Source organism: Cercospora beticola, chromosome 9 (assembly GCF_033473495.1).
Source record: "Cercospora beticola chromosome 9, complete sequence".
NCBI classification, from domain to species: Eukaryota; Fungi; Ascomycota; class Dothideomycetes; order Mycosphaerellales; family Mycosphaerellaceae; genus Cercospora; species Cercospora beticola.
This window is the reverse complement of record NC_088943.1, coordinates 1,081,947-1,094,632: the sequence shown is the minus strand read 5'-3', so window position 1 is coordinate 1,094,632 and position 12,686 is coordinate 1,081,947. Positions and strand designations below refer to the sequence as shown.

The following is a 12,686-nucleotide window of genomic DNA, read 5'->3' as shown; positions in this document are numbered from 1 at the left end:
ACGACAAACTCAAGTGGAGTATGTGTTTGCAAGGAAACCTCGCCGCCCGATAGTCAAGATTTACTTCGAGCATAACGCCTCGGAAACAGGAGCCACCAGGCTAGAATCGACCAAGCATCTACACATCACCTTCATACAGATTCGCAATCCGCACACGTACGCAGCGAAAAAAAATATAATGACCATGATGAAGATCTTCTCCGCCCAGATTGCGCGATACAAGGACATCCTCGCATGAACAAGATCTTCACCTGGATTTCTCGTTGCAAGGAAGACCTCGCCTTCCAAGATCTTTCTTCCAGATCTTCTTGGGAGAAATACAAAGCTCACCCGGGTATGTTCATCCAAGACATTGTCACATGGTGATCACAACCCGGACAAGTAGTAGGTAGACCTACGCACAGCGGCACACTACACACTGCACAGGCGGCTAGACCTAAGCGTTGAGATAAAAAGCTTGCTCCGAAGCAAGGCAGCCACAGGTGACCCGCCGTGCACCGCCCCAAGCTCGTGCCAGAATTAGATCCCAGAGTGCAGAGTCCGCCACGTCTGGCTGGTGTCAGCTGTTGAAGAAGTCGGGGAGCACTATATGCCGCCAGCTTCGTAACAAGAACTTCGAAAGCGAAGACATGAACACAGGAGGGCAGGTCGAAGACACGGGAAGTCGGAGAGGACTCCCTAACTACTGCCAGCTTCGTAACAAGCATCTCGAAAGCGAGAAAGGCCTAGTCCGTCGAGAAGCAGCTCGAGGGCAGACTCTTGCCAACAATGAGGCGCGAAAGGCTCAGAGGAGTATATGGACCCGCATGTGTGAACAACTCTGAAAAGTATGACGATAAAGGACCGGAGATGCTACATGAAAATGAATAAATGCCACGCGGGTATCAATTCGCCAAAAGAAACAAGAAGCGCAGCCGCATGCACCTCCCTTCGCCATGCCAACGAAAACACCTTCGCTTCCGCATGAGAAGTGAAAACTCCCACCTTCGGAGTCCGAAAAGCTCACAATAACAGCTCACGATTCTCACTTCTTCGCCACATCCCCACCACTCGTCGCCGGCCGACTAGCGCTCTGCAACGCCTCATCATTATCCACTCCTCCTCCTTGCTGCCCAGCCTTCTCCTTCTTCTCTGGAATATAATCCCTCCTTAGCTTCTCCAACCTCGTCTTATTCCTTAACTTCGCATCCTTCACAGCCGTAGAATAAGGCCCATGTTCCCTCGCAACCGCGTCTTCATCCTCCATATCCGCTTCCATACGATCCAGGTCCTCAATATCCGAAGAAGAAATACTCGAGCTTCGCGATCCTTGCCTGTAGATGATCTGATTGCCTTCCCGTTTCTTTCTCTCGCGTTGTTCTTTCTTCATGCGTTGTTGCCTTTCGGCGTCTTTGTTGCAGTCGAGAGTTAGGATGTGTAATCCGGGGAGCTGTTTCACTAGGAATTTCTTGAGGAGAGGTAATAGATCTGCATTGGGACGATATGTTCCTGAGTCATTGTCAATCACGAGCTGGTAGTACTTTGGATCCTTTGGCGGCTCGTCCTCAGGCGGTCCTCCTGAGAAATCATTTGGCGGGTGTTCGGGGTTATCGCCATGGCTCGGAGCAGAGGATTGACTGCTCCCCTCGACAGGATCTGGCGGAGGAGGACGATCCGGGTGTTTCAGTCTTCGCACAAAGAATTCTCCTGAAAATGCGATGTAAATGGAAACGTCCGAGTGCATGGTATGTTTGCTCAACATGTCAATGCTGAATTCCTTGCCAGTCTCTGTGAATCGCCATAAAGCGTCCAGAGTGATGACATAGGTGAAAATACGGCCTCCTTCATCATAATGCACCAGGTCCAGGAACTTCTGAGTCATCTCCGGGCCAGGTCCTTCTGGGAATTCTCCGGTGACAGTAGAGCGAGAAAAGTTGTAAACACGTGCATGTTGGTGGTGAAGCGCTTTTCCCATTAAAACGCCAGAAAGTCCAGACGAGGTGAACATGCGAGACACCCAAGGCTTAAATTCAACGTAGCGGTGATAAAGCTGTGCGGGGACTGGTCCCTGAAGCTGGACCTGGTTGGCTTGGAAATTATACTTCTGCACTTGTTTCTTGGTCTTGTCCTTTCCATTCTGTTGCGAGTTGCTGCTGACCTCATCCGGCTCCTTGATATTAGCAAGTCGCCCGAGCATCGGCGAGTGGTGTCTGAACCATCGACATGGGCCAATTGTGTATAGCCTCCCATCTTGCCCGTCTTCTGCTGTCCTGCCGACCATTTCTGCGCTGACGAACAGGCTGCCGCGGAAACGCTTAGTTCGCCGCATACACCACGTCACGCCTTGAAGCGCATATGCTCGGATACTGCCATCGTGTGCGAGTAATTTGTACTCCTCGCTCTTGATGCCTTGCCATGTTTCGTCCAGATGCGGGACTGAGATGTGCACTTTCCCCAGCAGATCGTCTCTGTCGGCTGGATCCTCGTCGTAGATCCGGATCTTCAGCTTGAAACCTGACGCGGGGACATTCGCAACGATCCAGCACTCCTCCCACGTCGGCTCAGTGTTCTTGCGAACGGTCGTTGTCCGCCAGCGAAGATTGGGGTCTTCCTTGTGACGCATCGGCGTATCGGTATTGAGCTGCGAGAGGCAGTATGGGTCGGAGGAGAAGCCATTGATATCTGCTATGGGCAGGTTCTCGGCTCGATGTATGGTGAACTTGATCGTGTAGCCATTTGGTCGTTTGGGTATGGGTATGCTATCGAAGCCACCTGAGGGGCCCGGCTTCGACTCTGCTGTCTGCGTTCGTTGCGCGCCAGCATCCTCCTCTTGTTTCACTCCGTCGTGGTCGTCCGCGTTCAGCCGGCCATTGGTGATAGCGACATCATTGTGGATGTCTTGCGGATCGAGGTCACCGTGCACCGCCGCCTTCTCGTCGAGCTGTTTGGGCGTCGAACCGGGAATGTTGTGCTTGACGCCGTCCTCGATGTCGCTGGGGCGCGACATCTTGGTGGTGATCGCGGTGTTCCCCGCTTGTTCCTCGGCCCGCCGCTGCTGCTGATCGCGCTGCTGGTCGTGGATGAGGCTCAACTGGTGCGGCAACGAGTATATCAACACATCGGTGCAGGGGAGGAAGGCGGGCGTCATGTCCACAGGCTGCAAACCGCCAAATCGAAAGCGCCGGCGGGAGTTCTGTACTAAGCAGATGCAAGGCGCAGGCTGGATGCTCTCCACCATGCTGGCGTGATCAGCCACACCAATTCCAGACAAGCTTGGCCAAGCAACGTCAAGCTCCGCTCTTTCCCTGTCTCTCATCCCTGCGAAACGCTGTTTGTGCTCGGTCTGAACATCCGATGAGGCGGTGATTCGTGGCTGAACGAGTCTACTCCACCGAACAATCAATTGTCTACAATATCACTCCGATATACCCGCAGATATGTACTGCTTGACGACAGTGCTTGAAGGAGCCAAGAGACGATCTGTGAACTCTCTTATCTCAGCTGACGAAGCCTACACTCAAATCGGGCTCTTCCAAGCGAGCTTCCCGTCCTCCCGCACCACCAGCCTCTCCTCAGCTGACGACTACTTCGCCGTATACACAAGTGTACCGTTGTCCTTGTCACTTCAGCTCGTACGCAGCCGGGTTGATGACTGTGCGCTTTCCTGCATTCAATCGAGCAACAGAGCCGCCATCCTGCACATCGAGCTTGCCAATCAGATTGGGAAGATCTTGACCTTTGCTCTGCTCAAAAGCGCCACCCGCCAGTAGTCCCGTCAGACCCTGTGGCGGTCTGTGAAGAGCCCCTGGGCTGGAGAAAGGTGGCTTTGAGATTGCAGGCATTGGCAAAGGGCCTACAGTGTCGAATGATTTCGTCTGCTGATGCACAGCATTTTCTTCAGACTCATTTCGAATCTCCTTCCGCAGCACATCTGCCTGCTGCTTGAAGGCTCGCCAGAGCTCATACTTGTCGAGGTCCTTGTCATGCTTTTCATCGCTCGTTACGTCAGCTTTGTGTACCAGCGACAGCATGCTCCCGACGAAGCACTCCTGTAAGAATGCGAAGCTGAAACCCTCAGTGATGGATGCCATTGCCGGACAGAGCAGCTCGGGGAAATCGACTGTGTCATTATGGGCCAGCTTCTTCCTCCAAAACTGACAGTAGAGCGTCCTCTCGTGCTCGTTCGGGAGTGGAAAGAGATACTTCCTGTCGAAACGGCTTGGCCTGCTGGTGAGTCCTGGATCCAGCTTCTCTAGATAGTTTGTGGAGCCAACGACAAACAGACCGCTGTTGTCTTCAATGCCGTCCATTTCGTTGAAGAAGTACGACCGAGTTGCCGGTGTGACAATGGTTTCGATATCCTCCAAGATCAACATGCATGGCGCTAATGATCGGGCTTGCCCAAATACTTGTTGGATATTGTAAGTCATGGGTGCGGATTTGACATATAGCGTCGGGATTGGCTCCTTTCGATTGAGCAGCGTGTGCATTAGAGCTTTGATGGATATCGTCTTGCCGTTGCCTGGTGGTCCGTGGAAGAGTAGACCTCGCTTCCTGGGAGACGTTAGCAGAGGCATTGCTGAGATGCTTGTTACCGAGAGCTCACCATGGCACACCAAGGTCATCATAAACGTCCCTACTGCTGAAGAACTTCTCTGAGACTTCAGTCAGCTCCGTCTTCATGTTCTCATCCAGGATGACTTTATCCCAAGTCGCCTTCTGCACCTGCTGGAAAAGCTTCTTGTCCTGATACCAGTATCCATCGTATACCCAGACAACCTAATCAAGCACACATTAGTACAACCAAAAGACCACGAAAAGGGAAGTCTCAACTCACCCCATCCAACAACCACCCACCCACAGCCCTAATCAAGTCATCCGTCACCCTACTCGGCCCCAAAGGATGCTCACCCTTCTCCCTCACATGCGCCACATACTGCACTGCTCCCACAAGCCAAACCACAAATTCCTTCTCCCGCCACAAATACCGATACTTTGCGAAGTGCACATTCTCCGCCAGACTTCCATTCCGCGCTTGGCCTGAAGGTCCTATGTATCCACGCCAGGAAGCGAAAGAGTCCGTTTCGAGGTCGAGGATCGAAGTGGCGAAACCTGCAGAGGCAAAGGCTAGGAGCGGGATGTTGGTCACAGGAATAGTTGTGATGATGTGGTCAGGATGGGTTGAGCGGAGGGCGGTGAGAAAGTGGAGGTCGTGGTCGGCAGATTTGGCTGAGGTGAGGTCGAGGACGTCGTCGAAGAGGTGGTAGGGTTCTTCTTTGCCTTCATTGTTGGAACTGTGGGGAGATTGGTTGTGCGTGGAAGGAGCCATGGAGCACATGTCGGAAGGACCTATCTTGACGGCTTCTGGTGATACGGGGGCCTCAGTTTGTATCTTGACTGTATCGCGAATGATTCTTGTCCTCGAAGATAAATAGCCGCCGGTCTTGGTCCGACTACTCGTACTCTCTTGCTATTTGGTCAAAGATACCCTATGTGAAGCTGTGGCGTCGAAGAGCAGATGCTATTGTATACTTGTCAGATGGTTCCTAGAATACGTTATCAACAATTGCACATTCATTTGTTGAATGTGGTAGCCGTGTCGAAGTCGTGTTCAGAGGTTCGAGATAGCTTGGCGGAAGTGGAGAGTGGGCTGTGCAGCTAGCTGCAGGTGCCTGGCGCTTAGGCATTGATTGATTCATGCACGCGCTCCTTACGATCATATGAGATTCGCGAGATTGGACATGTGTATTACAGAATAAAATTTATAGTGAAGAAAGACTTCACTATAATTGAAATACTTCGATGCGTAGTCGTCTGCAGTTCGAGCAATGCGCCGATACGCTGCCACATTCGAACTTTCATTTCATTCGAACTTTCATTTCATTCTTGTCTGTACATTTGGGCGCCAGTTCTGTTGCTCCAATTCCAATCCCCATTCTTGATATTATACATTCGTAACTCATCATGTCTCGTTGATAGTCCATCTTTATCTGATTACGCCATCGTTCCGGGTTTGAGCTGGGGGTGGGTAGTTGGGAGGCTCGTATCCGCCTGTCTGCCCGTTGTTGCCGTAGTTCGAGTTGCCGTAGTTGTTACCCGGGTTGTAGTAGTCGTTGTTTTGCCCACCGGAGTAGTATGGCTGCGCGTTGTTGTTGTATGAGTTATTGTAGCCTTGGTTGTTGTAGCCTTGCTGCATGGGCGGTGGGTTGTTGCTATTGTTATATTTCACAGGACCTCCTGTTGTTCCAGGTGCAGCCCATCCTGTCAAGAGTCAATATCGCATGCTTCTGTGCGGCATAGAAAAGGCCTACCTGTGCCGTAAAATGGCTTGCGTCCAAGCTTTCTTCGGCGTCTCGAGGAAATGCAACTGTGTTTCGTCAGGAAACCATATACATGCAAGGAATGCAACAACTTACGCAAACAGGATCAACAGGAGCAGCGCTCCTGCGATGAGGCATCCCAACAACACCCATCTTCCCCAGCCTCCCCATGCGTTGTTCCTACACCTTCTTTGACCAAATCGGTTATAGTAACATTGGACGGCCATGTTTACTCAGAAGCTGTCGGGTGGTGGACAATTACGATGGGGCCGAGAGTTTGAGTCGTGGCTTCAGTTAACATTAAGGTATGCTGTGCATAAAATGGATGAGAAGAGCTTCCGTTCCGACTCGTAGCCCTCTGGCATGGACTCCGCTTTGATATAACAGAAGAAAGTGGCACACATGATCCCCACAATCATTGCGGCGCATTGTTGGCAATCGTGACGTAGGGCGATTGGAGTCGTCATTCAGGATGCACCGCGGCCTCGGCGAGGGCTTAGCAGTGGCGCAGACGGCATGCTTTCGCCGTGCTCTTCTTCTGATTGCTCCTTGCAAACAAAAGGATGCGATCGCCAAATGTGCTCAAGGCTTGTGGCTTGGAGGGAGGAGGTATTTGCAAGAGAGAAACACAGAAGGAGAAGGAGCTGTGCTGGTGTGCTGCCTTGCTGCCTTGCTGCCTCAGCTTGTCTTGTCTTGGCAGATTCCGGTCGCAAATCTCCAATCTCCAGCATCACACTTTCAGCAAAAGCAAAAGCAATCATCATGATCCACCGCGACCAGAACAACAACCTTTGCTGAGGCGCACCGTGCATCGGCGTTGAGCAACTGTCTTGTTTGCTGTTGCTGCCAGAGTCGATCGATTGCGCGCTTGGACAGGACAGGTGAGGTATTCAAACAGACGTCCTCTCAAGCCCTTTCCTGGCCAACCCCTCGACTTTTACAATTCAAGATCGCGCTTTTGCACCCGACCTGTCGAAGCCTCTAGCGACTGTCGTGCGCGAATGTAGACCTCTCGCGAAGGAGCCACATTGACGATGTCGGCTTCATCGAACGCGTCGCTCTCTGCACGCGTATTCAACACTCTGCGCAGTCGGCTAATGACCCCACCACGACCTGACGGAAGATGCTTTTCGGGACCTTCTTGCAGCATTGCACGCAGTGAGACCATTTCTGGCCGCTTTCCAGTGAGGGATCGCAGGAGTGGGGCGGCATGACTTGGAAGCTCCCTCTCATCAAAGACTCGCGTCTGCGGTGCCCTGTTCGCCGCCTGTCGTGCCATCCTTTTTGTGATACTAATGGAAGCACTCAAAGTCGTGATACCAGGATGGCCAATTTGACCCATGAGAGTTTCTGCGGATATCGGGCTATTAGGACTCCTCATGCATTTGTGCCGAACTTTCGGACAGCGAAGTCACGCATTCACTCGCACCATCCACGATCCACGTACGCACATCCCGAACTATAACTATCACACTGCCCACGGGCAATGCGCGTGGCCGGAACAGCCACTCATTAACCCACGCAGTACGCATCAGCCACACGCACCGTCCTTGATTGAGTTGACCGCGATACCATGGCGTTGGCGATTTCGTTCGCCTTCTGCGCGCCCTCCTCCCCTTTCCCCTCTCATTCTCATAGATATTCAACAGGCACAAGGACTTCACGCTTCGCAGGCAGATCTTGGATAATCTCGCCATTCCTGAAGAAGAATTCGTTATCGAGCACAAAAGTCGGACAGAAATTACCAAAACGGACGGCTTCGGATCTAACTCTGACAACAGTGGACACCAAAGACACTAAATGTACGCTGATGATAGCATAGAGTGCCCATGGAGTTATTGCTAAGCTGTTAGCAGTATCATGATTCTCAGCGCACAACAAGTCCAACAGCACAGCGTCAAAAATCCAGTTCACGATCTCTGCATAACCATTTCCCGTCCTTGGCGTCTGAACTCCAAAAGCTGGAGAGCCATGGCGATTCTTCCCGGCCAAGATGTTCTGGACAATGTCAAGGGTTCACTGAAAGACCTGATTCCGAGTGCAAACTTCTTATACGTCGAAGCATGCGAGAAGGGCATTGCAGGGATCGTGGAAGAGGAAGACGGACGACCTTCGAAGCTTGCAATGATCTCGAGACTCATCGAGGACATTTCTGCGTGAACGGTCACGATGCTTACGCCATATTTCGCTAAGCATGCCAGCACATCGCAATCGAACTCTTTACGAACGAGATTTTCCCGTCGACATTATGTCTGATCTGATCTGTATCACGTTTCAAGCAGGGTCCCAAAGTTTAAACACTGGGAATGAGCTGCAACCGCGGTTGAGCCTATTCGGACCTCGTGGCCTTCCTGCTAACGGCTTGACAGATGACAGAGCGCCTACGATTCCGAAGTAACATCAACTTAACCCCACAGTGGTGCCGTGTCGAAAGTTCTATCGCTGTGACTTGCGATAGACGTTTCCATGCGTTGAGACTGACGCCCAAGATTGTGTTTGTTTCGTCATGCACAGGGTCGACTCCATCTACCGAATCGGGGTCTCACGGTTTGGAGCAGTCCGCCCAGCCACCCCATCGAGCAGTTTCAAGATTGTCTCCGGTATGAAAAGTAGAACGCCTCGCGGACGGAGCTCGGGTCAACCGGGCGACTTCATGTCAGCATCAGCGTGAAGGCTTCATGTGATGATAAGAATTGGGTCTCGAGGGCTCAGTGACATCCGAGCCGAGCGATTTCATCATTCTTCTTCAGCATTTGTCCTCCCTACCGCCTGTCACTTGCGCTGAAGTGAACATGAGCCCATCATGTCACTGAGTGATTGTATCGAACTTCAAGATCATCCTCACTACCATCATCACCAACCTCAGTTAAAAACACTTAACTTGGAGTTCCATAAATTCGTCAACTCCTGTGCTCCGCTGCCACCCACTACCAAACGACCAACTTTCCCGCGTTCAAATTCTTCTGCGACTTCTAACCCTTCCTCAACAACATTGTCGCCAATATCTCCAACCTCGCCAACCTCAATCTCAACAATGGCGACAACAGCAACTCTGATATCGAGCGGCGCGGCATCATCCCCATCGAAAGAACACGCAAAACACGAATCGCAAACTCTTCCACTGGATATGAATTTCAATGGCTCGAATTCGGATGTGCGATCGAGTGGCGTTATGTCGATTCGCGCTTCGAGAATGGCTTCTGTGACTGAACAGCGCGAAGAATTCGAGAAGTGTGGTTTCCGACCTATCTCCACTGCGCACACCGTGACGACTATCACGGGTGGGGAGACTGGGAAGCTGGATTTGGAGGCTGCGAAGAGAGCGAGGCAGCGGTCGAGGAGGTTGAAGTGGTGGGCATGTGGCGTACTTTTACTGCTCTGTAGTCTGATGGGACTGGGGCTGGGGCTGTATTTCGGTTTGAGGAAACAGTGAGCGATGGAAGGTGCGTGACAGGCAATGCCTTCCATCAAATAACGCAGGAAGGCATGACTCTGAGCTAATGGATGCAGTCAACAACCTGGATCTGACTCTCACGCAGCTTTGACAACAATATTGAATCAGAGAGAGAGCGCGACATTCACAATGCCGAAAGTGAGATATCGGCCCATTCTTACCGTTGTAATCCACTCACCTCTGCGTGGCTACTCCTCACCTGTCCGGCACGATGGGAACAAATTCAACATGCGAACATTCGCAAGAACGGCAAAATTCCGCGATCTCCTGGTGTTTCTGATGAAAGTGCACCACGTTGAGCTGCCAGATGTGCAGATCATGACGAACGGCCAAAACCTCATGGATCAGAAGCCGCCTATAGGGACCCTTCTTATCGAAGTAAGTGGTCGCACCTCTCACAATAAGAGAGTCTCCGACTAACGCAACCTGTCCAAGCTCGGCTTCAGGGATCTCCAGATAGTAAACGTCCTTCCTCGCCTCGGAGTCAAGAAAGGTTTCCGCTGGGACATCACCATCGATCTCGGGAAATTCTTCCAAGGCTCGCACCTCCTCGACTTTTCGAACCAATTCTGCGCCCTGCAGACTCCCGGTACACAAGCGAAGATGTCAGACATTGTCGAGCAAGCGGTACAATACTTGACCGAAACCCATAAACTCGAGGGAGAGCGATGCATCAAGAGGTTGGACAAGAGGTTGAGGTATGGAGCCCGGATCATGTATGACAGTCAATGTCCGGAGGCATACGCCGCTGCAAAGACGCTGGACTGGGTGGGGAGGGATGAGAGGGATTATAATATTCGGTTCCATTTGATATTGTATGATCGGCATGATAAGTCTGTCTACTTCGATCAGCTGCTGGGTGATGGAGGGGATTCGGCATGGTATGAGGCGAAATAAGGGCGGTGGAGTGTGGAAGCAGAGTGGTTTCTCGGATTGACGCGAGCGTGAGTGGAGCATCCGGCGTTGCCGCACACATTGATCAAGAGGACAGTAAGCATGGAAACATGATGAGGCGCTACGAGTGGTAGCTAGAAGAAAGCAAGCCGCCGGCAGAGCAAATGATATTGATTGAAATGAGCCAGTAGATCTCGTGTGCTGATCCCGAGCACAGCCCTTGCATGTCGGCGCCATTATGTAGGCAAGACTAGGTATCTCTGCAGCCTCGAGCTTTGCTAAGATACAAGATCACCACTTCCCAACCTTAGTTATAGTTCCAAAGCTTATTTCTCGTAGCTCATGCTAGTCTCTGGGTTGCATGGCACGTGGCGATCAGGGCACGCTTCGTAGCCCAGAGGCGAGTAGGCGACGTGTCTATCGATGGTGATCCCGACCTTGATTATTTTGCACATGAACCAATCTTTAGCAAGATAGACTGCTTGGTAAAGATCATCTTCGCATCTCTGGAAGCCCCCCATGCTCGTCTCAATGACCGACTTGTACTGCGCATCGAAGTTTCCACATTGCCACCAGCGGTCTGCGCACCGAAAGCCCCTTATGCGGTTCCCTTTGTTAAAAGACAGTAGTAAGTAGGTGTTGTTCGGTGTCTGGCGAGAGAACTTACTTGTCGGACTTTCCTCTAGCTCCGCTCGCACCTGGTCCACGCATTGGAGAAGCGCTGTAGAATTTGCTCTTTCAGCTTGTCCAGACCAGATTTTCTTCTTGAATATGTATCCCGCCGATGCGTGGCTAGCCGCGGCAGCAAGAGTAAGGACTCTTGTCCACTTCATGTTGGGTAATGGCGATCTGCGTGGCGAAGCACAGTTCGAAGGTAATGCGGACAGGAAAATTTGAAGTATGAGTGATGTGGTAAAATGGTAGCCCTTTCAAATTCGTAAAATATTGTGATGTTGCAGTACCATAGCTTGTGCAAAGCCAAAACCAGTCGATATCGTGGTACTTCCACTCAATGGCGTCGACGACCTCCGATTTGGGTGCACATCTGAATCCAGGAGCTGCTTTGACACGTTGCGGGCATCTTTCATACCGCAGTAACGAGTCTTGCTGGGAGCCGCGATTGCAGACTCTTTACTCTTTCCATTCATCTCGCCCATATTTTACGACATCTGCTTGCTCCAAAACCCAATACTTCGAAGGTGCTTTGCCTTCCTGCGCGAGCTTGGCGGCCGCAACAGCAGCTCTACCGATGATCTTCTGATCTTGGCCTGTAGGAATATCAGTATCTCGCGCAATCGGGTAATCTCGACAGTACTATCACACACCTATTTTGTCCTGAAATGCTGGACTTATCATATGCAGACTGCTCACAACCTTCTCTGCGAGCGGAGCTTTTGGCTTTTCACGTGCCAGGATCATGCCGGGTCGGAGAATGATTGCCTGTTCAAAGTCTAATTCTTTGACAGCATCTTCCACTGCGACTTTCATCTTCGAGTATGGCACGTAGCCACTCAAAAACCCTCTTGTGCCTGCACTGGAGATGAAGACATATGTCTTCACGCCGGCCTCCTTGGCAGCTTTTGCGATTTCTATGCATAGGTCCTGGTCAATCTTCTTCTGGTTTTCGACTCCTCCGGCAGCGGCTTTGGTTGTGCCAACAGCATTGAAAATAACATCTGGTTTAGGGTTGAGGCTTGAGATTCGCTCTCCCCATTTGGATGAATCGGTCTCCTCGATCGCTTCGAGCTTGGCTGATTGTTCCTGGGGCACTCGTCGCGATATCGTCTTGACCGAGCCGAACGCCGCGTTTCCCAGGAGTGTGCTCAGGATCTGGCCACCGACGGCACCTGTGGATCCGAAGACTGTTGCTGTGGCCATTATCGCAATCGTTCCCGATCGACCTTGAATTACACCCGCCTCGCTTCTTCGCTTCTTGGAGTGCCTCGGATACACTAAATGATGTGGAGATGCGAGGATCGGGAGAGCGCTCAGATTCTTCGGGCAGAGTATACGATGTTGGTATTGGTTTCGATTTCGCT

At 51.6% G+C, this 12,686-nt stretch overlaps 8 protein-coding genes across 8 annotated transcripts; 2 read left to right on the top strand and 6 right to left on the bottom strand.

Moving 5' to 3' along the window:
- Window positions 1-1,024: 1,024 nt before the first annotated feature.
- On the bottom strand, window positions 1,025-3,217 carry RHO25_012671 (uncharacterized protein; the record flags this gene model as incomplete). The annotated part of the gene is made up of 1 exon (XM_023603969.2): window positions 1,025-3,217. One exon carries the CDS (start codon window positions 3,215-3,217, stop codon window positions 1,025-1,027), a length of 2,193 nt encoding a protein of 730 aa, XP_023449846.2.
- Window positions 3,218-3,599: 382 nt separating this feature from the next.
- On the bottom strand, window positions 3,600-5,317 carry RHO25_012670 (uncharacterized protein; the record flags this gene model as incomplete). The annotated part of the gene is made up of 3 exons (XM_023603968.2): window positions 3,600-4,533; window positions 4,586-4,758; window positions 4,817-5,317. 3 exons carry the CDS (start codon window positions 5,315-5,317, stop codon window positions 3,600-3,602), a joined length of 1,608 nt encoding a protein of 535 aa, XP_023449847.1.
- Window positions 5,318-5,965: 648 nt separating this feature from the next.
- RHO25_012669 (uncharacterized protein) lies at window positions 5,966-6,526 on the bottom strand (the record flags this gene model as incomplete). Its single annotated transcript, XM_023603967.2, has 3 exons — window positions 5,966-6,240; window positions 6,291-6,346; window positions 6,396-6,526. 3 exons carry the CDS (start codon window positions 6,524-6,526, stop codon window positions 5,966-5,968), a joined length of 462 nt encoding a protein of 153 aa, XP_023449848.1.
- A 710-nt stretch (window positions 6,527-7,236) lies between these two features.
- On the bottom strand, window positions 7,237-7,578 carry RHO25_012668 (uncharacterized protein; the record flags this gene model as incomplete). The annotated part of the gene is made up of 1 exon (XM_065603578.1): window positions 7,237-7,578. The coding sequence occupies one exon, from the start codon at window positions 7,576-7,578 to the stop codon at window positions 7,237-7,239; it is 342 nt and encodes a 113-aa protein (XP_065459650.1).
- Window positions 7,579-8,270: 692 nt separating this feature from the next.
- On the top strand, window positions 8,271-8,459 carry RHO25_012667 (uncharacterized protein; the record flags this gene model as incomplete). The annotated part of the gene is made up of 1 exon (XM_065603577.1): window positions 8,271-8,459. One exon carries the CDS (start codon window positions 8,271-8,273, stop codon window positions 8,457-8,459), a length of 189 nt encoding a protein of 62 aa, XP_065459649.1.
- Window positions 8,460-9,333: 874 nt separating this feature from the next.
- On the top strand, window positions 9,334-10,650 carry RHO25_012666 (uncharacterized protein; the record flags this gene model as incomplete). Its single annotated transcript, XM_023603966.1, has 3 exons — window positions 9,334-9,728; window positions 9,810-10,131; window positions 10,189-10,650. 3 exons carry the CDS (start codon window positions 9,334-9,336, stop codon window positions 10,648-10,650), a joined length of 1,179 nt encoding a protein of 392 aa, XP_023449849.1.
- Window positions 10,651-10,973: 323 nt separating this feature from the next.
- RHO25_012665 (uncharacterized protein) lies at window positions 10,974-11,480 on the bottom strand (the record flags this gene model as incomplete). Its single annotated transcript, XM_065603576.1, has 2 exons — window positions 10,974-11,257; window positions 11,315-11,480. The coding sequence occupies 2 exons, from the start codon at window positions 11,478-11,480 to the stop codon at window positions 10,974-10,976; spliced, it is 450 nt and encodes a 149-aa protein (XP_065459648.1).
- A 298-nt stretch (window positions 11,481-11,778) lies between these two features.
- RHO25_012664 (uncharacterized protein) lies at window positions 11,779-12,525 on the bottom strand (the record flags this gene model as incomplete). The annotated part of the gene is made up of 2 exons (XM_023603965.2): window positions 11,779-11,915; window positions 11,973-12,525. 2 exons carry the CDS (start codon window positions 12,523-12,525, stop codon window positions 11,779-11,781), a joined length of 690 nt encoding a protein of 229 aa, XP_023449850.1.
- Window positions 12,526-12,686: the final 161 nt, after the last annotated feature.